This window comes from Mustela lutreola, chromosome 4 (genome assembly GCF_030435805.1).
Source record: "Mustela lutreola isolate mMusLut2 chromosome 4, mMusLut2.pri, whole genome shotgun sequence".
NCBI classification, from domain to species: domain Eukaryota; kingdom Metazoa; phylum Chordata; class Mammalia; order Carnivora; family Mustelidae; genus Mustela; species Mustela lutreola.
The window spans coordinates 30097486-30124365 of NC_081293.1; the positions used below are offsets into that span (position 1 = coordinate 30097486).

Consider the following 26880-nt stretch of genomic DNA (forward strand, 5'->3'; position numbering starts at 1 on the left):
TTTTCTTTTTCTTTTTCTTTTTCTTTTTAATAAAACTAAGATGACACAATACCATTACTTGGTGAATTGCTTTTTCACTGAACAGTATGTCATGGGCCCTCCTCCAAGCCAACACATATGGATCTGCACAGTCTTTTCAGCGGCGGCAGAACGGTCCATCCTATGGATGCAGCCCAGTCTATTCAGCCCATCGTTGTTGGTGGACTTACTGGTTGTTCCCAGTTGCTTACTATACCAAGCAAAGTCAAGAAAATGTCCTCCTTAGCCAGAACCTAGTCCCCTGTGTTCTTGGGCCAGGAGCACACCTGGTGTCTTGACTGGCATACAGATGACTCGAGGTGGGGGTGGGGGTTGTCAGGAAAATCTGTGACTTGATCAAAATGTGGTGTGTAGGGGCACCTGGGTGGCTCAGTGGGTTGAGCCGCTGCCTTCGGCTCGGGTCATGATCCCGGGGTCCTGGGATGGAGCCCCGTGTGGGGCTCTCTGCTCAGCAGGGAGCCTGCTTCCCTTCCTCCCTCTCTCTGCCTGCCTCTCTGCCTACTTGTGATCTCTGTCTGTCAAATTAATAAATAAAATCTTTTTTTAAAAAAATGTGGTGGGTAGATCTGGCCTGGGGGATCATTGTGAGTCAGCTTCTGAAGGGAAGGGAGGGATCTGTAGGATGGCCTCTGTGTTCCGTAGGCCATGGGGTCATGACTTGCGCACAAAGTGACACCGTCTTGCCCCTCGCTTGCCTTATCCTTCCTTGAGTCATCTTCTACACACGTTGACAGGACTGCGAGCCCAGATCTGGGCTCAGAGAAGCATTCCCCTGTCCTCAAAGCTCTTCAGAGGCCTCTCCACAGTGGCTTCTCAAAGGCCTCTGAGGCCCACCCGTCCTCCTCACAGGCCTGAGGCTCTGCTTCTGCCACTCACTGTGGGTTGCTGTCCTCTCTTAGGGGGCCGCGGTGTCAGCGTGGGTCCTATCCTCAGCAGCAGTGCCTCAGACATCTTCTGTGACAACGAGAATGGGCCCAACTTCCTCTTCCACAACCAGGGTGATGGCACCTTCGTGGATGCTGCTGCCAGTGCCGGTGAGTGTGGCCCCCGCCCTGGGTCCCTCACTGCCCCAGACCCTCAGATGCTGGCCTCAGGGAGACCAGGACCAAGAAGCATGCCCGCTGTGCACGGAAACATTTTGTCACCTTCCATTCTGTATCCCCCAAGGCTCCGGCCACAGGGAATGTGTGCTGCTGGGGAGAGGGGGAGCCTGGAACTCCTGACCATTATCCATTTTCCAGCAACTAGATTTAGCCCGTGTTCCTCTGAGTCCCGCTTGAGTCTTCAGCATTAATTTCCCCTCCAAGCCACCTCTTTCTAGTTCCCCTCCCCACATTCACCTTAATCACTAAATTCAATCCAATAACCATTTATGGAGCACCTGCTAAGTGCCAGGTGGTACTTAGAGCTGGGGATGCTGATCCCAGGAAGGTTGCACCATCCTACCCTACCTGCCACACATAACGCACATAGGCACAGACATTCTAGAGGGGAAACCAGATGAATAAATAAATAGCTAAGTAAGGGGACTAAAATCCACACAAAATAGTACTTTAGGCTCCCAGCTCTGCTCCCCTTCCTCCTTTTGTGTTCATCCCTCATCTGCCTCAGGGCCTTTGCACCTGCCATTCTGTCTGCTAGAAAGTGCCTTCTCCCTTTTCTCCTGCAGAAATTCTGTTTATCATTCAGCACTCAGCTCTATGAAACCCTTCCTGCCTCCCCCTGGGCCGCCTGGCAGAGATTCACACTTCCTCATCTGCATTCACACTGCCCTTCCACGCACATCTCGATCAGGCTTCTACGTCGCTAGAATAAACTAGGTCTACAAGGACGGGGCGCTGTACTGTTTACTCTTGACATACCACGGTCACCAAGTCAATCTTGCTGAATGGTGGAACGGACCCTTAATGAAAGTTTGTGGGTGTTAATCAGCCTGCCCTTCGACCACTTCTCTCCACCCACTTCCTCCCCACCTTGCCCATGAAAGGGTTGATTTCGCCCCTCACAGGGCAGCACAGAGGCGAGCGCTACCCTCCAGAAGAAGAGGTGATCGGGGATTAGACACATAGATCAAAGGTCCTACAAGCTCCAGCTAGAGCCGACAGCAAGCCTCAAATCCCTGAGCGTCTGCCAATCCATCCTCCCTGACTTACAAGATCGTAATCCCCCAGCTCTCGGCTTGGGAGTGCCCACTTCCAGCACCGCCACTCCTCTTGGAGCCTGTCCACTCGCCTCGTGCCTTTCCCTCTCCTCCTTCCTGGGCAGAGCTAGAGCTGGAGGCAGCTCCCCTGGCCTGGCCTCCCACCTGGCATGCACACTCACTCACACACACACACACACACACACACACTCTACAGGGCTATATACTCTGGCAGCAAATTTTCTCATTGCTGAAAAATCATAAAATGAAGGGGAGGTGGTGGTGGAGAAAAGCTAGAGGGTTTGATAAGGTGTTAAAGAGATGGGAGCAGAGGTGAGCGAGCAAGTTGGAGTGGGAGAAGGTATCTGGCGGGAGGAGAGAGGAAAGGTGCTAGGCCCGTAATTGAAAGTCAGAATGATTGCAGGGGTTTAACAAGACATGTCAAGAGGGCATTCATCACCCAAACAGATGCTGCTGTGAAATGCGGCCTGGCACTGATTATTCCCGTGAAAGGGAACCAGCTCCTTGTCAAGGTGCCTCGTAGATAGGAGAGAAATGGGCCAACACAGAAGGCCACCGACATTTGGGCTGGGGAGTTTTGTAGAGAATTAATGGGGTGTTAATCCTAGGCATTAGAGGCTGCCCCCTTCCTTGGAAAAGCCTCTTCCTCAAGCCTAGGGCACACTGCCTCTTCTCCTCACACCTCCCACTCATTGTCCAGAGCCTTCCCTCCCCCAAGAGGGTACTCAGCATCCAAAGTGCTCAGGGGGCCTCACTCGCACCTTCCGCTGGCTCCCATCCCCGGGAGTTCTGTGGCTGCCGCTGGCAAGAGCTCCCTGGACCCTGGATTCTGTGATTCTCCCCTCCATTATCTTGTCCTGTCGCCCGCCCCATCTCTGAGGGCCCGATGAAAAATGGCAGTTTGTCCGCTGAGAGAGTCAGCCTGGGTATTGAGAACCAGTACCCAGCACCTCTCAGCTCCACGCTTGGCCTGACGGAACATATCTTCCTCGGGCAGCCGGGAGGTCAGACCTTCCCTCTGGGCAAAGCCAGCCCCTGTCCTCCACCAGGGTCAGCTCAGTGGACACTGGCAGATGCAGGGACAGAAGAAGCCAGCGACACTGGACACACAGGCTTCTCTTCCCCGAGCTCCCAAGGCACGCTGTGGGTTTCTTTGTTATGATGTGGCATTTCCTCTGCTGTCACCAACATCCCCAGAAGCCTTCTGTCAAATTATTTATGTTTCTTTATTCATTCAGCAAGTATTTACTGAAAACTACTGGTCAGATGCTGCGTGAATACAGGTGAACAAGAAGACAGCCCCTGACCTCATGGAGTTTAAGGTCTCGTGGGGAAACTGGACACTAAGCAGATAAACCACAAAGGAACGATGGTCGATGTGATCAGCACAGTGGAGGGAAAGAATGAGAGGTTGTCAGGACAAATACCAAAGTAGCTGGGAGGAGCTGTTTTTATGGGAGTGGTCAGGGAAGGCTTCCCTGAGGAGGTGACAAAGTAGCTGAGAACAGAAGAAAAACAAGGAGTCAGGTAACCAATAGCCAGGCAAAGAGCATTCCAGGAGCAGCAACGCACTTGAGCAAAGGCCCAGAAACCAGAAAGGGCAGGGCTCATTTAAGGAATGACAGAAGCACAGGTCGCCAGAGTTTATGAGTAAGGGGCGAGGGGAGGGGTACCAGATCAAGACCAGATGGGGGGGGGTGGCGTTGTGCTTCCCAGGCACTTGAACTTGACCCAACAAGACTGGGGAGCTACTGAGAGATTTAAACCAACAGGTGATGACCAACTTACTATACCCCAGTGGCAGCGTTGGGAGTGGCTGGAGGGGACTTTGGTCCTCCAGACTTTGCATGTCCCCTTCTCCCACCCATGCTACCCCAAAACTGAGTGAAAATTGTGTGCTCGCTGGGCGGATGCCACTGAAGGCAAGTCTGGTTCCCTTTGCAACCACACGGCTGTCCCACCTCCTGCCCCCAGGGAGAAATTCTGAGCTGGCGCTGGGGCTCCCCATCTGCGCCCTGGGCAGGGTCGGTGCAAGGGTCACCCTCCCTGTGCCTCTCCAAGGAGCTCAAGCAAGGCGAGCGTTTTTAGGGCCTGCAAGGGGTGCAGCCCTGAGGGTCCCTGTCGTTCCTCCCCAGGTGTGGACGACCCCCACCAGCACGGGCGAGGTGTTGCCCTGGCCGACTTCAACGGCGATGGCAAAGTGGATATCGTCTACGGCAACTGGAATGGCCCCCACCGGCTCTACCTGCAGATGAGTGCCCATGGGAAGGTCCGCTTTCGGGTAAGAAGGGACCTCGCTGTCCCTCCCCGGCCCCCTCCCGCCCATCCCCACAGCACTGCGTGCGGCCCTGGATGTCCTAGGGCTGCCACCTTGCCTGTGCCTCCCACCAGGCTGAGAAGGGGCCTGTGGCTCTGCAGGGCCTGGAGGCAGGACAGCCACAGTGAAGGCAACATCTAGGGGAAGACGATGGAGTCCAGCCTGGGCTTCAGTACCATCTCTAGTGCCCGGGGCAGGGAGAGCCACTCGCAGAGGAGGGAGAGCAACATCCCGCAGTGGGCAGGAACAGGGCAATGCAGGCTCTCGGCTTCGTTCCTGGATTGGCAGTAGTTTTCCAGGTGGCTCCTGGAAAACCTGATTTTTTCAAGTTTAAGTTCTGGCTAAGGGTGCAGTGGGCAAGAGAGGGACAGACGGAAAGCTGAGACTCCGGAGCTCCCATGGCCCCTAAGGACAAATGGCAGGTGGTGGGCCCCTCCAGTCCCTCTCTGTGTCCCCTCCCTGAGCTGTCAATAGACTGCGATGCCAAGAATTCTTCAAAGGGACTGTTGGGTGCCACCGCCTGGTGCGCTGGAGTTTGGAGCTTTCTCCTGGAGCTCTCATAGGATGGTTGAAACTGATCTCAGTGAGTCTGGATGGTTCTGGAGGTACCTAGGTCTTGCCAAAGTCCCCTGGGGAATGAGAATTTTCCGGATGCTTCATGGTCCCAGGGGAGTCTCTGGGACCCTTCTGTCTGGGTCACCGCCACAAGCTTCCTCCCTTGTAGCAGCCACCTGAGGACGCTCGGGCCCAGCGGCTCACTCCCTTGAGACTCGGGCTCTCTGGGTGAGAAGGAGGCCTGCCCTGAACTCAAGCAGTTGATCCCGGGATCCAGGATGATTTTCATCCTTATTTAGCTTTTTGTTATTTTTTAAGATTTATTTATTTTAGAGACAGAGAGAGAGGGCATACACACGCCCAAGCCGGGGGAAGGCAGAGGGACAGAATCCTCAAGCAGACTCCCCACTGAGCGCAGAACCAGATGCAGAGCTCCATGTGGGGCTCAATCCTATGATCCGCGAGATCATGACCTGAGCGAAAACCAAGAGTCAGACGCTCAACTGACTGAGCCACCCAGGCGCACCCCTACCCCCAGCTTTTTGTCTTAACTCAGGTTCTCCACCAGGGGTCATTTTCTCCCCTGGACATTTGACATGTCTGGGGACAGTGTCTGTGACACTTTATGGTTGTCACAAATGGGAGAGGGGTGTGACTGGCATCCCCTGGGGGGAGGCCAGGGGTACTGCCAAATGTTCTGTAACGCACAGGACAGCCCCCCAGTCAGGAAATGATGCAGGCCCAAACATCAGTGTGCTGTGGTTGAGGAACACGGCCCGGCCTCCTGGTGGCCCCTCCCCAGAGCTCACAGGAGCAATAACAATGATAATCGACGCCCCATGTATCAGGTATCTTCCATGTGCCAGGAACTGTGCTAAGCGCTTTACATACGTTATCTCAGAAGCCCAGGCGTCCAGGGGGAACCCCAAGGGAGCTATGTAGGTTTCCATTTTTATAGGATCAATAGAATAATAATGACTTAGAGATCCTGAGGTCCCTTTCTCTCCAGCTCTTAAGGCCCTGCTCAGCCCACCCTGGCCAAGTGGCCAGGCTCTTAATCAGCCTCATTACCATGCTGATGGGGACAACCTCCCTCCTGGGCTCCCCAGAACAGGCAGCTCGCCAGCTGTCCCAGGCTGGCTCCTTCCTGCATTGGTTGGAGGGGGGACCTGCCGTGAGAGGCCAAGGAGCAGGGCCAGGCCAGGGGGCATGAGGGGCACTCCCGGAAACATGAACTGTCGCTTCCCAACCCTTTCCAGGTGGGCCCTGAGAGCCAGACAGGCTGCTAGAATCTTTAAGATTCTGTGATGAATATTCTTATAATCAGAAGGTTGCTCTCTATGCCTCTTCTTCTTTTTCAAAAGAAAGTCCCACCCCTGGGACCCTTTGCCGAGTCCTCCAAGGCTGTGTCAGCACTTCGAGGTCCAAGCTGGGCTCTCCTGGGCCTGGGGTCTCCCCATGAACCCCAGGCAACTGTATTTGATACTACAAACCCCCAGAGCAAGGGTCTCAAAAATATCAAAAGACTTCCAGGAAAAAAAAAACTTAAGATAACAGCAAAAACACAGCTAGAAGCCCCCTCTCCTGCCTTCCATGGGACTGATGGCACGAGCAAGGCCAGGACCGGTGCCAAGGATCTGGTTCATGCCCAGTGCTTCCCAGGCATTTTACACGCAGTGCTCACGGCCTGAGCCACACTATTCCTAGCCCCATGTTACTGACGGAGAGAGTGAGACCTGAGAGGCTAATGACTTGCCTAAGGTCACATGGCCAGTCGGGAGAGAAGCCTGGGTTCAAGTGCAGAGCACTTTCCAGCATCACCCACCCCCCAACCCCCGCTTCTGACTCTCCTGCAGAGGAGGAAGGGACGTAGCATCTTGAGTCAGAAGCCCCGGCTACTGCCCCATCCTTAGCCATGACCATGGGTGATTCCCCTCCCTCCCCCAGGACACCCTCACCTTGCCTGTAAAATGGGAATGCTGATATCTGCCTCACCTCGATGGGAGGGCTGCGTGTGACCCTGACCAGGGAACAGCCAGGTGCTCTGCTGGTGGGAACTGGGACTGTTCCTCTCACCTCCTTGTCCTATAAGCAGCCCAGGGTCTTTGTGGTCCTGGGTGCTGCCACCACAGGTCCCTTCCAGGGGAGGTGAGGTGTTAGGTGGGCTGTCTCTTCTCTTGGATTGCACGCACACACACCTCTGTCTGCTGACCTGCACCCTCTCCCCCGTCAGGACATCGCCTCGCCCAAATTTTCCATGCCATCCCCAGTCCGTACCGTCATCGCCGCTGACTTTGACAATGATCAGGAACTGGAGATCTTCTTCAACAACTTCGCCCACCGCAGCTCCTCAGCCAACCGTCTCTTCCGGTAGGCACTGCAGCCTGGCAATGACTTCTCGCTCTCGCGGGCTGGGAGTCAGGAGCAAGGTGTAGGACTCAGAGGGGAGTTCCCAGGGCTGTTCCTGATGGTCCCTGATGAAGGAACAGAGAGGAGGGAAGGAGGGACTGAGCAAGAGGCTGTGGAATGAAGGGCAGAACTGGGGCAGGAAACTGGCCTCCTGCTGTTGTGGGGGAAACAGGCAGAGGGACATGGCCCAATGTGTGCCCAGAACCCAACCTCTACGGGAGAGAAATCCACATCACCACAAAAAGGAGTTACAGAGTCAAGTTTGTTTGGGTGTGCCTGGGGTTAGCAAAGACAGGCAGATTTACTGGCTGCGGGACTTCTCAGAGCCTTTAACACAAGCATGAGTGTTTTTAATTTCTGAAAGGGAGATGGAATATTCCAAACAGATTTGACCACAGGACACCTCTTTCAAAGATTTTATTCTTGGGACTGGTACTCCGCAAAAATCTCTTGGGAAATGCTGGATGAGACGATCAATGGTAGACCAGGAAAAGGGACTGACAGATGGAAGGAATCTGCAAGCACCTGCATCTGGGGAAAAAAGGTTGGAAGTTCGAAGGCAATACTTCTCTAAGAGGGGCCCAGAGACCATTGCATCAGAATCACCCAAAGTGCTTATTTAAAGTACATTCCGGGATCCATCCAGATCTCCTGAATCAGAATCTTCAGGGTAAGGCCCAGAAACCTCTATTTTTAACAAGTGCACTGGGCATCAGGTGACTCTTAATGACACCAAAGCTTGAGAACTGCTGTTGGGGAACCTCAGGCCCCATGTGGTTGGAGACAACCCTGTTCCTGGCCTAAAACGTGCTACTGGGGCTCAGGAGCCTGTGGGGAGAGGAGGCAGGGAAGCAAGGGGCCTTGGATTCAGGAAATGGGCCCGGTCACCTGGCTCAGCTCCACGGGGCCCCCATCCTCTACCCCAGGAGGGGGCCCAACTATTAATAAAAGGCAAGAGCTGTGACTAAGCATGTTTTAAAATATGATTATTAACAAAGCATCAATCCTGACTGGAAGTAATCACCCCCCAAAGGCACCAGGTTTACTAATTAGGCGACTTGGAAAAAGCTTATTCACAACTTCAGATTAATTGCGGAAGATCAATTGCTCGTTAACAGAGATACTACTTTCCTTCTCTGGCTAATAAAGTGTCACTTGCCAGGGCCGCTGAGCACAAGGGAGTCTAGTGATCTCCTCACTGTGGCCTGAGGACCCAGGCCCCTCCCCCATCCGCCTGCCCACCTGGCTCTCACACACCTCTGGCCACCCCAAGGGCAGGCTGGCCCGGGACTGCCATGGACGAGGACAGGGTCACCCCATAGTGGTCCCATGGGTTAGTGTCTTGGCCTTCCCACAGCCACAGCGTGAGCCACTTCCCAGGCACATGACTATGCTCCAAGTCCCAGAGCCAGATGGGTCCTGAGCTCACGGCCCAGAGTGTGAGGGGCTATAGTCTGGGCTGTCGCTCCAACGGCCACCCTGCAGGTTTGGCCCCACCTGTCTCTGTCGCTGAATGGAACACAGCAGGCTCCTCGTGGGAGATGCTGGGGACTCAAAGCCTCCGTGTGCTTGAGCCTGCAATCTTGCAATGAGGAGTGAGGTAACCAAGGATTTCATCACCCAAACCAGATGCTTAGTGAGCATAAGGAGTCCTGTTGATAACGGCGGGCCGGCGGGCCAACACGGACTCTCCCAGGCCAGCCGGGATATGACGGTCACACTGCTGACATTGACCCCTGCCTCTGCTCTGTTCTCATCTCTTCACCCCTATGCCGCTCCCCAGCTCCTGTCTCTGGCTCTGAAAGGGATTCCTACAGGAGCCTTCAGCAAAGTGTTTGAAAATGCAAATCTGGCCATACCCCTTTTCCACTTGAAACCTTTGGAAGCCCCCCACTGCCTTCTCTTGGACTCATCCCACACCCCGCTTTGTCCCCCACCTGGTCACACTCCATTTCTCCGTTTACAGCCGAGCTTCCGACACTCTCCCTCTGTTCAGTTCCGGGCTGTCCCCGGCCCGGACTCTCAGGCAGGCCGCCCCCTCCGCCCCTTGCTCCTCCGTCTTCCTCTGAGTGACCACACTCATCTTCCGGTCTCAGCTTAGTCGGCCCTTCCTCCAGGAAGCCTGAAGCCCGAGTGGGCTTGCCCCGCTCTCCGTCCCCTCAGCCTCTCTCCCTGTTGGCGTTCGGAGCTCTGTCTGAGACTCCCTGCGGTCATGGACCCTGAGCTCCGTCCTACCTGACGCACACCACAGCTGCAGCCCCCCACACGCTAGACAGCACACAAAAGTCACTGCCGAAGAATTTGATGGGCAAATACGTCGATGCAGTGGAACTGCTGGGCTTTGTCCTTAGGAACCCTTAACTGCACTGTCACTTAAACCTGAACCCAGCTGTGGCAGAGCCTGCGGTTCACAGGAGGTCAAAGGGACTGTGGTTGTTGGCAGGCCAAGGCACATGTAGCTCACATGCCGGAGTGCACCCAGGCACGTGGCCCTCCACCCGGTCCACACCCGTGGGTGAGCTCAGCACAGATGCCTGGGGCCTACAGATGGCTCTCCCAGGGCTGCTGCTCACCACAGCAAACCCCCTGCACCCAGCCCTCCGGCCACCACAGGCTCCAGCTCAGGGGACCCCTGCCCCCCCCACCCGAAGTCACTGGCCACAGCCCAGCCCGCTGGTGACTCTGTGACTTGAGCAGACAAGAGCCATCAGCAGTGTCACGGGGGTAGAGATCAGATCCCTCCTAGCCCTCTGGCTCCCCCAGTATTGCTCCACACATCCAGGCCAGAGCAGCCAAGGCTATAAGAATCTAACAAGTGAGAAAAATTGGGGGAAGCTCATCGCCATCATCAGCATTGAGCTCAGTGCGGAGACAGAGCAAGACGCTCACAGTGGGCTTTTCTGAAGCAAGTATTGCCGTGATTCAGAGCTTAAAATAGAGCCCCTGCAGCCCAAAGGGACCCGTTTCCGCCCTCTTTGCCGCTGGACTTCATCCTCGCCTCCTGCAGACACGCGCACAGAGCTTCCCTGGGGGGCCACACGCTGTGCCAGGTGCCCGGGAAAATGCGAGAACCAGTAACACGTGGTCCCAGCCTGTGAAGAGCTCCCATCCAACTGGAGAGAGAAGAGGCACTCGCTCAGAGCTTTACCACAAGGCAGGAAGTGACAAAGGCTGAACAGGAAGGCCCTGCTTCCCGCATGACCGTCAGGGAGGGCTTGAAGGAGGTGGCATCTGAGTGGTTTCAATCCTAGTTACACCCAGAACTCAGAAGCCCAGGGCCACTTGAAGGAAGGAGAAGGTCAGCTGAAGGTAGCTGCGCCCCTGCCCCTTCTCCATCCATCAACTGCCCTTCCCCAGGCTGTCTATAACTCATCCATTAGAGAAAGAAAAATCAATATTTACCAACGTAAATTAAAACCCAGGAAGGGAACAGGCAGGGTGTAGACAGGCTCTGTGAGCAGATGGTGGCTCAGTAGGCGCCCACGTGGGGCCCGGCGCTGCTCAGGGGACAGAGACGGGAGCAAGTGGACCTCTGAGTTCAGGGGGCCCGCGAGTGCCATGCTGGCACATTAGTCATCCAGGAACAACCTGTCTCCTCTCCTGCAGGGTCATTCGCAGGGAACACGGTGACCCCCTCATCGAGGAGCTCAATCCCGGTGATGCCTTAGAGCCTGAGGGTCGGGGCACAGGTGAGGGCACCTGGGGGCTCCAGCCTCCCCTCCTCTGTCTCTGCCCTGCCCCGGCATAGGATGAGGGCAAGAGGACTAGGGCTGCCAGCTCCCGAGGGTTGGGTGAGTCCCTGGGAGCCCCGGGCTGGAAACAGGGGAGCCAACGATCCGTGTGGGGCTCTGGAAATCCATGGGCAGTAGGTTCTCTGACACCAGGCAGGGATAGAAAGGAGAGGCTACGGTCCTGCAATCTGACCCTTCCCCTCTTGGTATTCAGCCTGGTGTCAGAGAAAGAGCACTGGAACGGGAGTCCCAAACCTCGGTCCTGGCACTACCTCACTTGTGGTCTTGGAAGAGGTGCTTCGCCTTCTGGGTCCTACCCTGCACATGCATGGAAAGGATAATGCCATCTGCCCTCCTTACCTCTGTGTGTGGTAGTGAGGACCCACAGGAGCCCATGAATGTGCAGACATGACATATGGACAACAGTTACAAAAGTAAAAGGCGTGTGTGATAATGAGGAAGAAGTCCTTATGGTCTGAGCAGTTGGCACCCACTGTCTCCATGCGAAGTTCAGGGAAAGGAAAGGGAGCCCCTTTCATGATCTCCTGTCACAAGCCGGCTGTGAGAAATCTGAGGACAGAGGCTCCCTGCCCCCCGCCCCGCTTCCTGCCCCAATGCTGTGCTCTCGGCTTCCCCGCTTCCCCCAGGGGGGCATGTGCACGACTGGGCAGTGGTCGGGAGCCCCTCTCCCTCTTGGGTCTCCTGGCCGATGGCCAGAGTGAAATCTGCCTTGTTACAGGGGGTGTGGTGACAGACTTCGATGGAGACGGGATGCTGGACCTCATCTTGTCCCACGGGGAGTCCATGGCTCAGCCGCTGTCTGTCTTCCGGGGGAACCAGGTGCGCATGCGCCCCGGGGCCCATGGAGTGCGACCCCGTGTGCTCCTCTGGGTCTAAGGTGGACGAGGGCAGAGGCTCCGGGGATACTTGCTTGCCTGGCATGGTGGGAAATAGAAACCCAGGAAATAAATCACAGCCACACACAGTAAGCCTCCAAGAAGGGCTGCCTCGTGCGAGAAGCTCTTGGCCCCTCCACTGTCCACCGGCACTTCTCCAAAAACTGCTTTTCCTGAGCCTCTTGGCTTTTCCCTCATTCTTCCAGTTCCTCTCTTTCCAAACTTGTGCCTCGTTCACCTTCCTTCTCTCTTCTGTCTGCTCCCCCTTCCTTCCCTCCCTGCCCCTCCTGCCCCCCACCGCCTGATACTCACCTGCCTTCCTCCCTACCTGCAGGGCTTCAACAACAACTGGCTTCGAGTAGTACCTCGGACCCGGTTCGGGGCCTTCGCCCGGGGAGCTAAGGTTGTGCTCTACACCAAGAAGAGCGGGGCCCACCTGAGGATTATCGACGGGGGTTCGGGCTACCTGTGTGAGATGGAGCCCGTGGCACACTTTGGCTTAGGTGAGTCAGAGCAGGGGACGGGGTAGGCAAGGGGCTGTCGCGCCCAGATGGTGGTGGGCTCCTAAAAGTGTGTCCTAAAGCATGCTCGGGAACGGAGGGCTGCCAGTGTATGGTACATCCAGGTCCAGCGTCAGCTGCAGCGGATACCAGCCATGCAGGCAACCCTGCTCCAAAATGAACCTGAACTCCAGAGGGAGGTTTCCATGCTCTGCCCTTTGCATGGACTCCCACTGCTGTCCTCTGTTGAATTCGTTCACCTTCGGGTCAGAGTATTTAATCATCCCCGAGTCCAAGACTGGGGCCTTGTTCGAACATTGCCCTGCAGACTCGTCCACACCAGCTGTGGACTTGGCCTCTTGGGACCGGCTTAGTGATTAAAGCCTCCCCAAACCGCTGGTGCCTTCCCTTAGCTGGAAGGCTTAGAGAACCCCTGCATTCTTGGCAGCGGTGTGATCACCCCCAGGGGGGTAAAAATTGGTTCCTGTCTGGAGAAGGGAAGCAAGCAAATCGTACTCTGTGTTTATAGGCTTAAGAGAGCACATGTACAGTGATCCCGTACACCTGTCATATGCATGAGCCATCGCCACACACCTATCAGAACAGCTACCAAAAATAGCGATAACACCACATGCCGGCGAGGGTGCAAAGAAATGCACTCGCCGGTGCATTTCTGGTGGGAAAGCAACATGGTACAGCCACTCTGCAAAACAGTTTGGCGGTTTCTTTAAAAAGAAAAAACCAAACCCACAACTACTATAAGACCCAGCCACTGTACTCTGGGGTATTTATCCCAGGTGAACAGAAACTTCTGTCACATAAAAATCTATGCAAGATTTTTCCAGTAACTTTGTCGGCAGCCGCCCAGACTGGAAGCACCCGGGGGGCGCCGCGTAATGTGTTATGGTTCAACAAACTGTTGTCCATCCGCACCAGGAATGTTACTCAGCAATAAGGAGGAGGAACTGCTGATATATGTAGCAGCTTGAATAGCTCTCCGGGGCATCACAGGGAGTCGGGGGGAAGGCCCATCTCATAAAGTAGGCCCATACTGTTGATTCCATTTATATAATATTCTCAAAATGATGAAATTACAGAGACAAAGGAGCGCCTGGAAGGCTCCGTTGGTTAAACGCCTGCCTTCAGCTCAGGTCACGATCCTGGTCACAATCCAGAGTCCGGGATCGAGCCCCGCTTCGGGCTCTCTGCTCAGTGGAGAGTCTGCTTCTCCCTCTCCCTCTGACCCTCCCCATTCTCATGCTCTCTCTCCCCCTCTCAAATAAATAAATAAAGTCTTAATTTTTTTTTTTTAATTAGAGACAGAAAATAGAACAGTGGTTGCCAGGGGTGGGTAAGGCCACATAAAGGGACAACCTGAGGGAGGTTTCTGGGGTGATAGAGCAGTCCTATGTCTTGATTTTGGTGATGGTTGTTAGACAAATCCATGCATGTGATAAAATGACATAAAACTACACATGGTACCAATGTGAATTTCCCAGTTTTGGTATCACGCTACAGGGGCACAGCTCTAACCTTTGAGGGCAACGGGGGGAAAGGTACGCAGGGCCTTTCTGTACTATTTTGCAACTTCCTAAGAATCTAGAATTATTTCAACGTCAAACGTTTTTAAAGAAATGCATTGGGGAGGAAATAGTGTGGGAGGGTAGGAATGTCTAACGAGCCTTCTTGGGAAGAGGGGCAATCCTGGAAAAAGTGTGGAGGAGCCAAGAGTGACTTTATTAAAACACAACGGTTAAGAAAGCATCTGAGTCGAATATACATGGGCTCCAAGTCAGACACCCTCCCCCATGTGTTAGCAGCTCCTGGGGAGATATAATATTAACATTGGAAGAGTAGGCAACATGGTCTGAAGTTAATATACATGTATATACTAATATACACATTATTATATTATACATCATACAGACAATGGAAAAAGCAGGAAGTAGGAACAGTGATTCTGAGTAGCTGGACTGACTTAGTAACTCTCAGGCGTTCTAGGAGGAACTTTGCCCTTACTATGTCCTTTCATGCTCGCAACCCCCCTTGAGAGACGGGCATTACTTGTCCCCATTTTACAGATGGGAAAACTGAAGATCACAGCAAGTAAGAAACCTGCCAAGGTCACGTGATCAATGGGTGGCAGAACTGACCTTAAAATTCAGACCCACCCGGCAGTGTGATTTTTATTTCCTTCCATGTGTTTTGTGTGTGTGTTCCAACTTTTATAGGAACACATAATATTTATGCAGTCTGGAAAAGAAGCATAAAGTTTTAGGGGACCCAGGGCCTGGTTCTATGAGCATGTTTTTGAGCTGTTTCGCCCCGGATGGGTCAGCTCCCTGTTGAAGCATTTGTCACTTTTACAGTAGCCATTTGCTACACCGGCCCAGTACAAGATGACTTGAATACCTAGTCCTCTCTCGCTGAACACCGTAGTTGACTGTCCTTGAGCGCTTAGCGTGTACCAGGCTCTGGGCTAACGGACTCCACACAAGAAACTTCACGCAGTTCTTACTGCAATGCAATAAATCATAACCCCTTTACACAGGTCAGAAAACTGAGGCTCGGGCCAACTAACAGGCCCCAAATCCCATCTCCAGAAAGTAGAAAGGGCCGGATTTGGATCCCGACTCCCTGGTCACCACTGACCACCATAACTTAAGAGCTTGACCTCCCAGAGCTGCTCTGCATGGACCCAGCCAAGGTTCTCCTGCTTTGCCTCTTTCTTCCTGGACATCCATGTCCCCTCAGTTACCAAGCGACCCATGCAAGGCCATCCAATCACCAGGGTAACAGCTGCAGTATCCTAGGTGGGATGTTCACCCAGTATCCAGCTGGACAGCAGCTCCCACCCCACTGTATAGACAAGGAAATTGAGGTTCCACATAACAGTGTCAGGACAAGTTAGAGATGCTGCCCTGGTTGGGAGCCCCTCCAGACTGGCAATCCTCGATATCTTGCAAGGCCAGGGGATTTGTTCTGGCTCTGAACTCCAGCTCAGACTGCTCCATGAGTCCCCCTGGAAGCTCCTCTCCGATGCCAGGATCCACTCCCAGAGAGTCACAGAAGGAAGGCTGCTCTTAGGGACTGGTCCCTGTAGGTCAGCCCTGGGCCTGGCAGTGAGACTCCCAGAGGCGGCTGAGCTGGCAGCAGAACCAGGAAGAGGGACACAGCGACGAGCAGGTGGGCTCCATCCCTGCAGCTCCAAGGTCCCCAACCCAGGAGGGTCTCCTTCATGGATCCAGCATGATTGATTGAGGGGCCGCCAATGGGGTGGGAAGAGAGGGAGCCACGAGGAAAGGCCAGACAAAAGGAAAGGTTAAAGAAAGAGAGAGGATGGGGCACACAGGCAGACAGGGCACTAGTGAAACCATGAGATGCAGAGAGATATGGGAAAGAGATGAATGGGACAAAGAAGAGATACTCCCTGCCCTCCAGGCTCATAGTCTGAAAACGGCAGATGGACACAGAAACTCCAGGGGCAAGGCAGATCTGGACGCACCATCACATTGGCCCAGGGGCTGCGTGAGGACAAACACAGGAGAAATAGTCCTGCTTTCCCAAGGACATGGACTTAGTATGGGCTCTAGCTGGATGGTAGGGATTTAGAAGGCACAGAGGGTTGCAGAAGAGAGCATCCTAGGGGCTAGCCTGGCTTGAACAAAGGCCCAGAGATGGGAGTGTGTTCAGGTGCCCACATAACCAAATGGTCTGGTCAGAACGGAGCCTAGAGAGGGAAGCCAAAGCCGAGCTGGGGGTAGTGGGGGTAGCCAAGAGCCAGGCTAAAGGGGACAAGCAGATCAGAGGGGTTTGTTCAGCCCTGCAGGGCAAGCTGAAGTCAGGCTATGCTGGGCTGGGGTAGGGCCACCAGGGGCCTTCCAGGGAGACCAGTGCTTGCAAATGTTCTTTGAAGGATTTAATGGTTTTGCTGATTGTAGGAATAACACATATTGATTATAGGACAATTAGAAAGTATAACATCATTACAAAGAAAGGAAAAAGAACCTCTGATCTCACCATTATCTTTTGAATATTAAGTGAAAAGTAAATGTTTCTCCCTTTATCCTCTCCCAGTACCATTTGATTCATTTAATCAACACGCATTTACTGAGCATGTACTATATGCTGAACCCTAATGAGACACAGATCCTTGCCATGGTTGATCTTACCTTCTAGTGGAACTAGTGGAAGCATACACTATGTAATAAACATAACGACTGCATAAATATATAAAAGGTTATAAGATGTTAAGCGCTACTGAAAAGGAAATGCAGAACAGGGTAAAGGGGGTCAGGAGTGTGGAGGGGAGGTGCGGGGGTGGCCTGCTCCCACGCCCATGCTCCGGGATATAACTTTATTACATGCAAGATGCACGGGAGCACAGTTACAGGTAAGTACTCCTCGGGGATTTGTTTCCAATGAAAATGATTATGTTCTTCCCGTTATTTCCAAACTTGCTTCCCGCCCCCCTCAACAATATAACCAGGATGCCGTTCTGCACATGGGACCCCTCCTTTGTTTCCCTCGGGTGCTGCCGGATAGTTCACTGGGTGGTGCACTCATCATTCATTGAGCAAGTCTCCTCCCAACGGACAGTTCGATGGTTTCTGGTCCTGACCAGTTTATTTCGTGGCACTCAGGGTGACATGCTCGGGGCATGTCCAGCCCATGAATACAAGAAAGGCCTGCCTAGTCGTTCCAAATGACTGAGCCACAGCTGTGGGGCACACGGCTGTGCAGGGAGCCGGGGGTCTCTGGAGGGAAGACAGCCGCCCTTCCAGCCCTCACGATGCTCCCGCTCACCCCAGCTGACCATACTCCCTTCCTCCCTTTGAGACTCATCCCCGGCCTCCCGCTGGCTTCGCAGCAATGGGTGGTGAGAGAACTGGACACAGACACGTGGGCGGCTGTGCACCGGTGCCCCTCGGCAACCTGTGTCCTGGGCATGTGCATGTCCTGCTCATCTCTGCATGGAGCCCGGGTCAGAGGACGAGCTTCTCCGCCCCTCATGTGCTCTCCTCACTCCCGAGGGTCTGGGCTGCCTTGTACCTACAGTAAAAACTCAGGGACCTCACTGGGCACATGTTTCATTCTCTGGGGTTCCCAAAGGGCCCACTCGGCCATGCAGAATGCCCTCATCTTCACCCGTACAAGCGGCGTCTGCCACCACCCTCCCCACCCCTGCTCCACAGTGCTCCTGGCCTTGTCCCACCCCTGCTGTGGCCCACCCTGGCCTTTGCCGGCTCCTTCTGGTGCAGATGGGCAGCCAGGCTCATAAAAAAGCATTTCTGCTCACGGCCCCTGTGGGGTCCCCACTGCATGCTGGTTGCTCTGAACCCACATCCTTGCTTCCCCACCACGCCCCATGCCCCCTCCCTACGTATCCCACACCCTGGCTCTCCATTTCCCGCTTTGCAGAGGGCTGAGGTCACTCAACCAAACCCAGAGAGTAAAAACAAGCACCCGCCACCGACTTGCTTGCCCCTGCCAGCCCCATCGGGGGCTCCTCACCGGCCAGCTCACCCCAAGCAGTGATGGCACGCCTGTATCCCCACCACATACTACAGCACCTTCCTTTAATTGTTTGCAAGTGACTCAGAGCAGCCTCCAAGCCTGCTGGTGCTCATTTATGGAAGGAAAATTCAGTGGCCCACATAAAAATTGCTTTATTGAAGTGCAAAAATATTCCACCAACTGTATTCCCACCATCTGTTTTGCTGGTACTTCTGAAAAGCGCAATTCTCTGTGCCTCTTTGGCCTTTGTCCTTTAAAAGCTGCTGGAGGTGACTCCCTGCTGCTCTTGGCCTCCGAGCTGCACTGGTGAATGGGGCCTCCTCCACTCCCTGACTCACAGCCCCAGCAGACAGACAGCTTCCACACTGCCCTTGTGCGGTGCCTGAAAAGACCTGAGACGTCTGGAGACTTGAGAAGGAACAGCCAAGCTTGGGGACAGGAACCTGGGCTCCAGGCCTCACTCAGACACCTGCAAGTCACTTCTTGCCAATGTCTACACCTGGAGAATGTGGCTAGAACACCCACCTCTCAGGGCAGTCAGGAGGATTCAGATAAGCCTCACACGTGAAGGCACAGAAGTCCGTCCCTGTCTCCTCTCCACTCCCACCCCTGCCTAATTCACACTCGCATGCTCTGCTTCCCCACCTTGAACTTCTCCCTGATCTTCAAATACACATGACCTTTTCACACCTCTGTACCATGCCGGACCCTTTGCCTGACCCGCTCCTTCCTTCCCTTCTCTGCCTCACAGACTCCTACTCCTCCCGCAACACCCAAATGAAGTGACTTTTAACACCTGCCTCTCTGACCAAGTGGCACCAACGCTATGGCTTCATGCTCCCAGTTTAACATAATCACTAGGTTCCCTGCCCCTATGGGATGCGGCTCCTTCAGGTGGGAGCCTGCTAAATCCCAGATCCTGGATGCTAGGTCTGTTGGGGGCATGAGGGTGGAGTGAGCAGAACAAGGGCAAAGCAGATCCAGGCTTCGGGGTCAGATGTCCGTAGCTGGGGAACTATGAGCCATTTACATCACCTCCCCAGGTCTGAGCCCCTTTGTCGCTGAAATGGAAATGAGAGATCTAGTACCTTCCGCATGGTGCTGCCAAGAAGATCTGGTGCTAACACGGAGATCAGCGGGTACAGTTTGGGGGACACATTCTCCAGTATTATTGCCAGTCAATGAGGGTGCTTTGGGAACTACAGGGTGACTCCATGTCTAAGAGATGATGGTGTTGGGGATGCCAAGGGGACAGTCGGCCGGGGAGGGGCTCACATTGTGAAGAAGAAGGACTGTCCTCCCCAGGAGTGCTAGAGCTGTCGGCTGCATGCCCATCTTACAGATAAAGAAACTGAGGCCCCAGAGAGGGTGCCCGAGTCAGCAGAACACTTGGCAGTGGAGGAGGGAGTCCTACTGAGACGCCTCCTCCTTGGCTTACTTATCTTAGAGTCCCAGCCCCTCCCTGGGTTTGGAGGAAGGGAGGCAGCAGGACTCCGAAGGACGTGCTGCAAACACAGAATGTAAATTTGCAATTGTCTATGAATATTCGGTGACTCTTCTGAGTTATTTCGGCACTTCAGTCAGTCTGGAAAATGTATTCGTGTAACTGTTCTCTTGGCTTAGGTGAGAAACATTTGCTGTTCTTTGTCTCCTTTCTTTAATGGAAACATGTTTACTTTTTATATATGCCACTTAATTTGGGCATAATTTGTTCAACCTGAAAACGCCAGGTGCCTTTAACTTCAAGCAACTATTTCAAAACAGAAAAAACCTATAGGTGATACCCCCTGATCCCGTGTCCACCCCCTCCTCCAAAAGGAATTTTAGAAGGAGGGAGCAGAGGAAGAGAGGGTTAGGAGAAATTGTTTCTGGTTTCTGGGTCTGCTCCAGGAGTCTCTCCCGGAGCCGCGGCCCCAAGTGCCCTCGGAGGCAGGGGCTGCCCACCCCTGACACCTTCGAGCGTGGGAGCAGGTCACCAGCCTCATTAACACACAACACAGCAGCAGCAGCAAGGCAAAGGGGAGGTCAGCGCAGGGAGAACCCCGACACTGGGTGATGTGGCCCAGAAGGGGCAGCTTCCTCTGGAAGCCCCAGAGTGGTGTGCTAGGACTCCGGGAGGAAGGGGCCTCTGGGACCCTCTGTGCCAGGCCTTCCCGGCCTCCCATCCCAAGGGGGCCCCTCTGCACAGAGAAGTCTACACGCACATTCCCCTTAAAGTCTGGCTGTGGCTGCCAACATTTTCTAAAATGCAGGAATTCCTTTTATACATGAAAATGTGTCACAGACTACCCTCCGCCCCCATAGTAGCTATCCTGGTAAAATCCACTGGTGGACAATAAGGGCCCGGAGCTGCTAGAAATTCAGCAACACGTTCGGTTCCCCTTGTTTTTCTAAGAGTATCTGCATACATTACAGGGAAAGTAGCACAAACACGTGGGTGACGTATTGTTGATTCAGCCCACAGCTGATTGGGTTTGTGGACCCCTGAGCACTAGGCCCACATCTGGCCATCCCTGGTGGGGGACATCGAGGGGGCCACACCCTCTCTCCATCCTGGGCTGAGCACTGCCCTCTTTCCCAGGGTGACCGACTCGGAGAAGAGCTTCTCCCCACAGGTGAGGCCCAGTCCCCTCCTCCCGCCCACCCTAGTTCATAACCATTAGCCTGACTTTGCCGCAGTGACCGTCCCAATGCCTTAAGCAGGGGCCTGCAGCCAGCTCAGACACGGCCTAAACACCGGACAGATCTGCCCAAGCTACTTTCTACCGCCAAGGTAGCACATCGCTTGAAGGGTGTGTGCAGGCGGATTCTCCATGAATGTTCTCTGCGCTTCACCATTAGCTGCTGTAAACATCTCAGCTCTGCAGATTGGGGCTTCCCTTGGGCCTTCCACAGTCCCGTTCTTTATCACCTCGGCTTTCATTCAGAGCTCAGCTCAAGGGCCTGCTCCCCGAAATCACCCTTGATCACCCTGCACTAGAAAAGGCCCCCAGCCAACCCCCAGTTCCTCTTTACCCTCTTGTTCTACTTTTGTTTTCTTCACAGAACTTCTCAGGATCTGACGTTATTTATGTTCCTCTTTTTGCCTGTCTATCCCCACCATTGTGGACGCTTCCTGGAAGCAGGCCCATTCCCAATGGCAGAAGAAAGTGTGGCCCCTAGCAGGCTATAATTATAAATAATATAAGTATATAAATATAGCGACATGCCCAAGATTATATAACAAGTCAGCGGCACGGCTGGAATTTGGCCCCAGGTCCCCCAGATGCCCAGCCCTCACCACGTTCTTTCCAATGGAGCAGGAAAATGGTACAATCAAGATTTGAACACATGACTGCAAAGTCAGCCTGCTTACCACCAGGCTTTACCTCCTCCCCCCCACCCCGCAAAAGAGCTTCATGCTGATTGGCCTGTCCACTGGAATGTAAGCTCTAGAGCTGCATCGTCCCGTATGGTAGCCACTAGCCGTGTGTGGCTATGGAAATATAAATTAATTAACATGAAATAGAATGTAAAATTCAGTTCTATCTTCTGTCCGGCAGGGAAGGACGAAGCCAGCAGTGTGGAGGTGACATGGCCGGATGGCAAGATGACGAGCCGGAATGTGGCCAGTGAGGAGATGAACTCCATGCTGGAGATCCCCTACCCCCGAGATGAGGACAGACCTCAGGACCCAGCCCCACTGGAGGTGAGCAAAGGCGTCCGGGCCTCAGAGCCAGAAAAGCAGCACCCCACTTCCCGTCCCACCCTGCAGCTCTATGGGTAGCAGCTGGACTCCCCGAAATTTGCAGACTTTGCCCCTAGGATGGTGGAAATCTCAGCAAAGGGCAGGCTCCATGGTGATCAGTGACCAGGCCCTGCAGTTTGGGCAGGGCCTGGTCACTGAAGAGGGCCAGGTTCTGTGAGGCGTCCCGGCTCAGACACACGCACCCCACAGGAGTGAGATGAGCAGGAGTCTGAACAGAATGTGCTCTCGGCCATCCCCCAGCCTCCTATTCTCAGTGCAAGGGAAGGGGTCCTGGCAGGGAGGGGCTGCCCCCAGGCCCGGAGCTACGAGCACCCCTCGTTCTAGGGTCCAGGTGACGGCCGCTCTGCGGCTGTGATGAGGAGGGAAACTGAGGTGGGCTCTTCTTCACTCACTTGTGTCTCTGCTTCTGCCCACGCTGCAGTGCGGCCAAGGATTCTCGCAGCAGGAAAACGGCCATTGCCTGGGTGAGTTGCCTGCGGGCATGGCGCAGAAGCCAGAATCTCCTTGGGGAATGCTAGCCTGAGCCCTGGCCAAGCTCAGACTGCAGACCAGAGGAGACAAGTGGGGAGGGAAAGGCGTTGTTTGCCTCAGGGGCTCCAGAAACCAAGATGGCTCCCCAGAGGGCAGTGATGTTCGCTGCGGGCAGGCAGAATCACTGCGGTTCTGGGAACTGTGAGTGCTTCCTGCTCTGAGCTCGGAAAAAGTTGGGCCCAGGGAGGGGACCCATAAGCACCTACTGTGCATGTGCTCCCAAATCCCAAGCCACCAGGTTTGCTACTGAGACCTAAGAATCAACAAGACAGACATAGTCCCTGCTCCCCCTGGAGCTTAGAGCCTGTGGGAGAGGCACAGGGGTGAACAGCGATGACCCCGCAGTGTGAGCGGGACAGGGTGGGGGAGGGGAGGGTGTGGGCGCCCAGAGGCGGGGCCCTGCACCAGCTAGAGAGGGCTGGAGAAGGTGTCCCAGAGGAAACAAGGTCTAAGCTGAGAACTGGCTGCTGGGGTGGGGGGAGGCGGTTGCCAGGCAGGGAGAGGGGAGAAAGCGTTCAGGTGGAAAGCGCCACGTGGGCAAAGGACCACAGGTGAGAAAGTGGAGGAGGACAGCTCTGAGGGTGGCCTGGGAGGAAATATGTCCCCTCCACTCTCCGTGTCCCCACCCCAGTGGCTCTAAACAGATGGTGCATGGACACAGAAATTCCAGCATCTGGCGTGAGCACCGGCAGGACCCTGTGAGGTCACCCTTCAGGCCACCTCTTCCTTCTTGTCACCCAGCAGACGTTTATGGGCCATGCACGGTGCTGGGGATGCAGGCCTTAAGCTCCAGCCCTGCTGTGAGGGGAACCACACACCTGTGACTGGGCAGCCGAGATGGGCTAAGAACCCTTCCAAAGGTGTCTCTGGGTACTGTTTTGGAAAGAGTGGTCAGGGAGAAGACCTTTGAGTTGAGACCCGAAGGATGAAAAGGTCCAGCCCCAGAAAGAGCTGAGCTTGAGCAGAAGCAAAGCACCCGAGGCAGGAATGGGGCCTGGTGCATGAAAGGAATGGGAAGGAGCCAAGTGCTAAGTCAGGGAGGGTGGCGAGGTGTCCAGAATTTGTTCCTAGGGCCCTTTGCAGTTAAGCAGGAGAGTGGCGTGGGGTCATTCACATTTTCAGAAGATGGACTGCAGATTGGATTGGAGGGAAATGCGGCAGCCAGGGCGCAGGTCCAGAGGTGGCGGCGGCCCTCTGGGCAGCGCGTAGTACGGGCTGGGGATAGACTGCAGCAGAGGAGGAGCTGGACCGACAGACGGGTACAGAGGGGGCAGAGTGGCAGGATTGGTTATGAAATTGCCTACAGAGGTAAGGGAAGAGGAGGAACTAGGAATCACTCCTATCCACGCTCAAGCAGCAGAGTGGGTGACAGGGGTGTGACTGCCTTAGGCGAGATGGGGTCGTGGGCAGGAGAAGTTTGAAGGCTGCGGGACATAGAGTTCCATTTTGGACCTACGGAGTGTGAGAAGCACATGAGATTCACGAGTCTGGAGCCCCAGAGATGGGTTGGGGGCTGGAGTCAGGAATCTGGACTCATCCATGTATGAAGACACCACCCACAGAAAGTGTGGTGGATAGAAGATCTGGGAGGAAGCCTGACACCCCCAACCTGTAGAGGTCAGGTAGAGAACAAGTCAGCCAAAAGGACTGAAGTGAGGAAGTTGAGGCCTAGAGAGAAGGACATGCCCAAGGTCACAGAATAGGTGGGGCGACAGAGGCTGAGCAAGGTCCCACTGCCCCACACCTCCTCAGTGAGCCACTCCCCTCACTTCCTAGACACCAATGAATGCATCCAGTTCCCATTCGTGTGCCCTCGAGACAAGCCCGTGTGCGTGAACACGTACGGAAGCTACAGGTGCCGGACCAACAAGAGGTGCAGTCGGGGCTACGAGCCCAATGAGGACGGCACAGCCTGTGTGGGTGAGTGAGGCCCTGCCACGGCCCAGTGCGACACGAGCAAGTGGTCTTCCGCTGGGGAGCCCTGGGGAGGCGCCCGATCGAGGTCCCCAGCCCTGACTTCTCCTAGCTGGCTGGAGTCTCCTTAGACCCCCACTGGGTCTCTAGGGAAGACCACGGCAGAGGTTTGGAGAAGGCCCACCACCACCACTCCCACCCTCTGAAGGGTCCCTGGGGTGCTGCGCCCTGCCCAGAAGTAGTTGCTCTTTTTCCTCCCCTTCTCACGTTCCCTGAAACAAATGTGTGTACCGTAAGGCCAGCCCATCTTCTCCTACCAGGGATAGAAACAAGCTCCTGCTACTCATCTTTGTCTGAATTTCTGAACTGGTGTTTGTCTTCTTCCTCCCAAATGCTTCCCCCCACCCCCATCCCACCCCAACCCCCTTTCTCTTTTTCCCATTTTCTCTCTCTCTTTCTCTCTCCCATCCTTTTTGCAGCTCAAGTGGCCTTTTTAGGTGGGTATCCTTCTGCTGCCTTTAGAATCTCTGAGCCTCTCTCTAGGGCCTCGTATCTCTCTCTAGGCCTTGGACTTTGCCTTCAGTTATATGCACTTTAAATCCCATCAATAAAGGAAAAAAGAAAAAAACAAAAACAAACAAAAAAACAACCTTTGTGGAAAACTAAATCTCTCCCGCTGCCTGTCTCTCTCTCCACGCCCAGCAGATTTTGTTGCGTGCTCCCTCGAAATGAACCCAGGGGTGGCCATCTTTGAAAAGGGAAGCTTGGGAGCTACAGATATTTATGTAATCTTAGTTATTTGTGAAGGCTTTCTATGGATGTTTTCTGAGGAAAAGAGAAAAGGAAAGTCTCCCCTCCTACCCCATCTACCCTCCCTCACTTCTTCAGAAGAATCATGGTAGTCCTGTCTTTTCTGTATTCTCCAGTGTCACAAGGACCCTATTTTGCCCTTAACAAAGATGGCTCCCAGGCGGTTGCCTGCTGTTGATTGACTCATGTACCATGTGCCTGCTGGTTTGGCCTGTGCTGTTTCTGCTCTGTGCACCCTGACTCATTGTGGTAGAGAAAGCCTTATTGGAGTTGGTGGTCATGATGGGAGGGGAAAAGGTGACCCTTTGGGATTCTTGATAAAAATGTTAAAGTTGGAACTTGCTAAGTCTTCCAGCCACTTTCTGGAGAAATTATGCCAATAAACTCTCTGCTGGATATTTAGTGCCTAGCTGGTGCAAAAAAAAAAAAAAAAAAAAAGTGTCTGGGGCAAGTAGATGCTGGTTGGAATGTTGAATTAGCTGTAGTCCTTCCATCCCGGGGCACTTGGAAAGCAAATCACAAGACGGGGGAAGTATCTGCTCTGAGTGTGAACAGTGGTTTGGGGATGTGCACCAGTGTTCACATTTGGGGGGCTGGACTTTGAAGCAGGCAAGGGATGTAGGATGAGCAAGGGGCAGATTATGAAGGGAGTATTCCAGGCCTTCTACCTGGAGGAAGTCACTTTTCTACACTGGGCCTTAGTTTTCTTAATCGAAAGAGTAGGAGATTTGGTCTGGCATATCGCTAAAGCCCTTTCCTTTCTCAGACCCTTCAGTGTGTGGCTGGACAGAGACATGGCTAGTCTCAAGTTACCCTGATTTCTAGAAAGAATCTGGCAACTTAGTCTCCTCTGCAATATGCTTAGAAACCAGGAAGCTTCTGTAGCCAGGGGACCCTTTGGGAACGATGTTAACACCGTAGAAAATCTTCACAAGCAGCCTCGGTACTGAAGGCTTGTTATAAATCACAGATCTATTCTTCATGGGGGAAAAAAAGTTGCCCCAGGATGTAATAAAATCACATTTAAGAACAGAGCAAGCATTTTAAAAACATATTTAACAAAAAACCTACCATTTTCTAATATAATAATAATACTCCCAATAAATCACGAAATATGAATTCCTCATAGCTAGTACTGTTTTTACACTCAGAACAGGAGCTTAAATGAAAAGTCTCAAAATAAAAACAGCTACATTTTCACAGGAAAGCATATAACAACTTAAAAACTGCTCCACCTCTGGGCAGCCCCATTCCTATGTGCTCGTGTAGAATAAAGGCATGGATGGGCCCAGAGATGAGGCTCAGAGAGATGAAGCAATCTTCCCAAGGTCACAGAGCCATCTGGTCCCCAGGCAAGGCAAGAGCCCTTTCCTAGCACACCATCTTGTCAGGGGGTAACAGACGGGGCTGTCACTGCTCAACCTATTCCCTAGTCATTCTGAAAGCTACTGCCTTTCTCGAAAGGAACAAGTAGATCTAAGATAGTAAGATAAGTAAAACCCAAAACCCAGAGAGGCAATAGTTCCAAATGTAATGCTAAATGACAAGATAAGAGTGTCCATTGACAGGCTCCACACAACAGCATGAGAAATAAGGGACAGGACCGCTCCTGAGACAGCCTGCCAAGGACATCAGAAAATTCAGGATGGCAGCAAACTTCAGATACCTTCTAAAGTAATAACAGCAAGTTTCTTATAACAGGGTATATTTGTGTCACCATACCCTGCTTGGTGGGGGGGCCAGATGAGTTAG

At 53.8% G+C, this 26880-nt stretch overlaps 1 protein-coding gene across 3 annotated transcripts in view; it reads left to right on the top strand.

Moving 5' to 3' along the window:
* The window catches only part of CRTAC1 (cartilage acidic protein 1), a 135126-nt gene extending 109600 nt beyond the window's left edge, over window positions 1-25526 (top strand). Inside the window, exons 6-16 of one of the 3 annotated variants that reach the window (XM_059169258.1) lie at window positions 939-1073; window positions 4336-4481; window positions 7306-7442; window positions 11088-11170; window positions 11952-12052; window positions 12443-12611; window positions 21668-21813; window positions 22295-22337; window positions 24181-24324; window positions 24798-24815; window positions 25245-25526. In XM_059169258.1, the coding sequence (XP_059025241.1) occupies window positions 939-1073; window positions 4336-4481; window positions 7306-7442; window positions 11088-11170; window positions 11952-12052; window positions 12443-12611; window positions 21668-21813; window positions 22295-22337; window positions 24181-24324; window positions 24798-24815; window positions 25245-25306 (1184 nt within the window). In that variant the 3' untranslated portion in view covers window positions 25307-25526. Of the gene's footprint in view, window positions 1-938; window positions 1074-4335; window positions 4482-7305; window positions 7443-11087; window positions 11171-11951; window positions 12053-12442; window positions 12612-21667; window positions 21814-22294; window positions 22338-24180; window positions 24325-24797; window positions 25214-25244 lie in introns of those variants that run through there. The other 2 variants (XM_059169259.1, XM_059169257.1) reach the window with 2 other exon arrangements.
* The last annotated feature ends 1354 nt before the right edge of the window (window positions 25527-26880 follow it).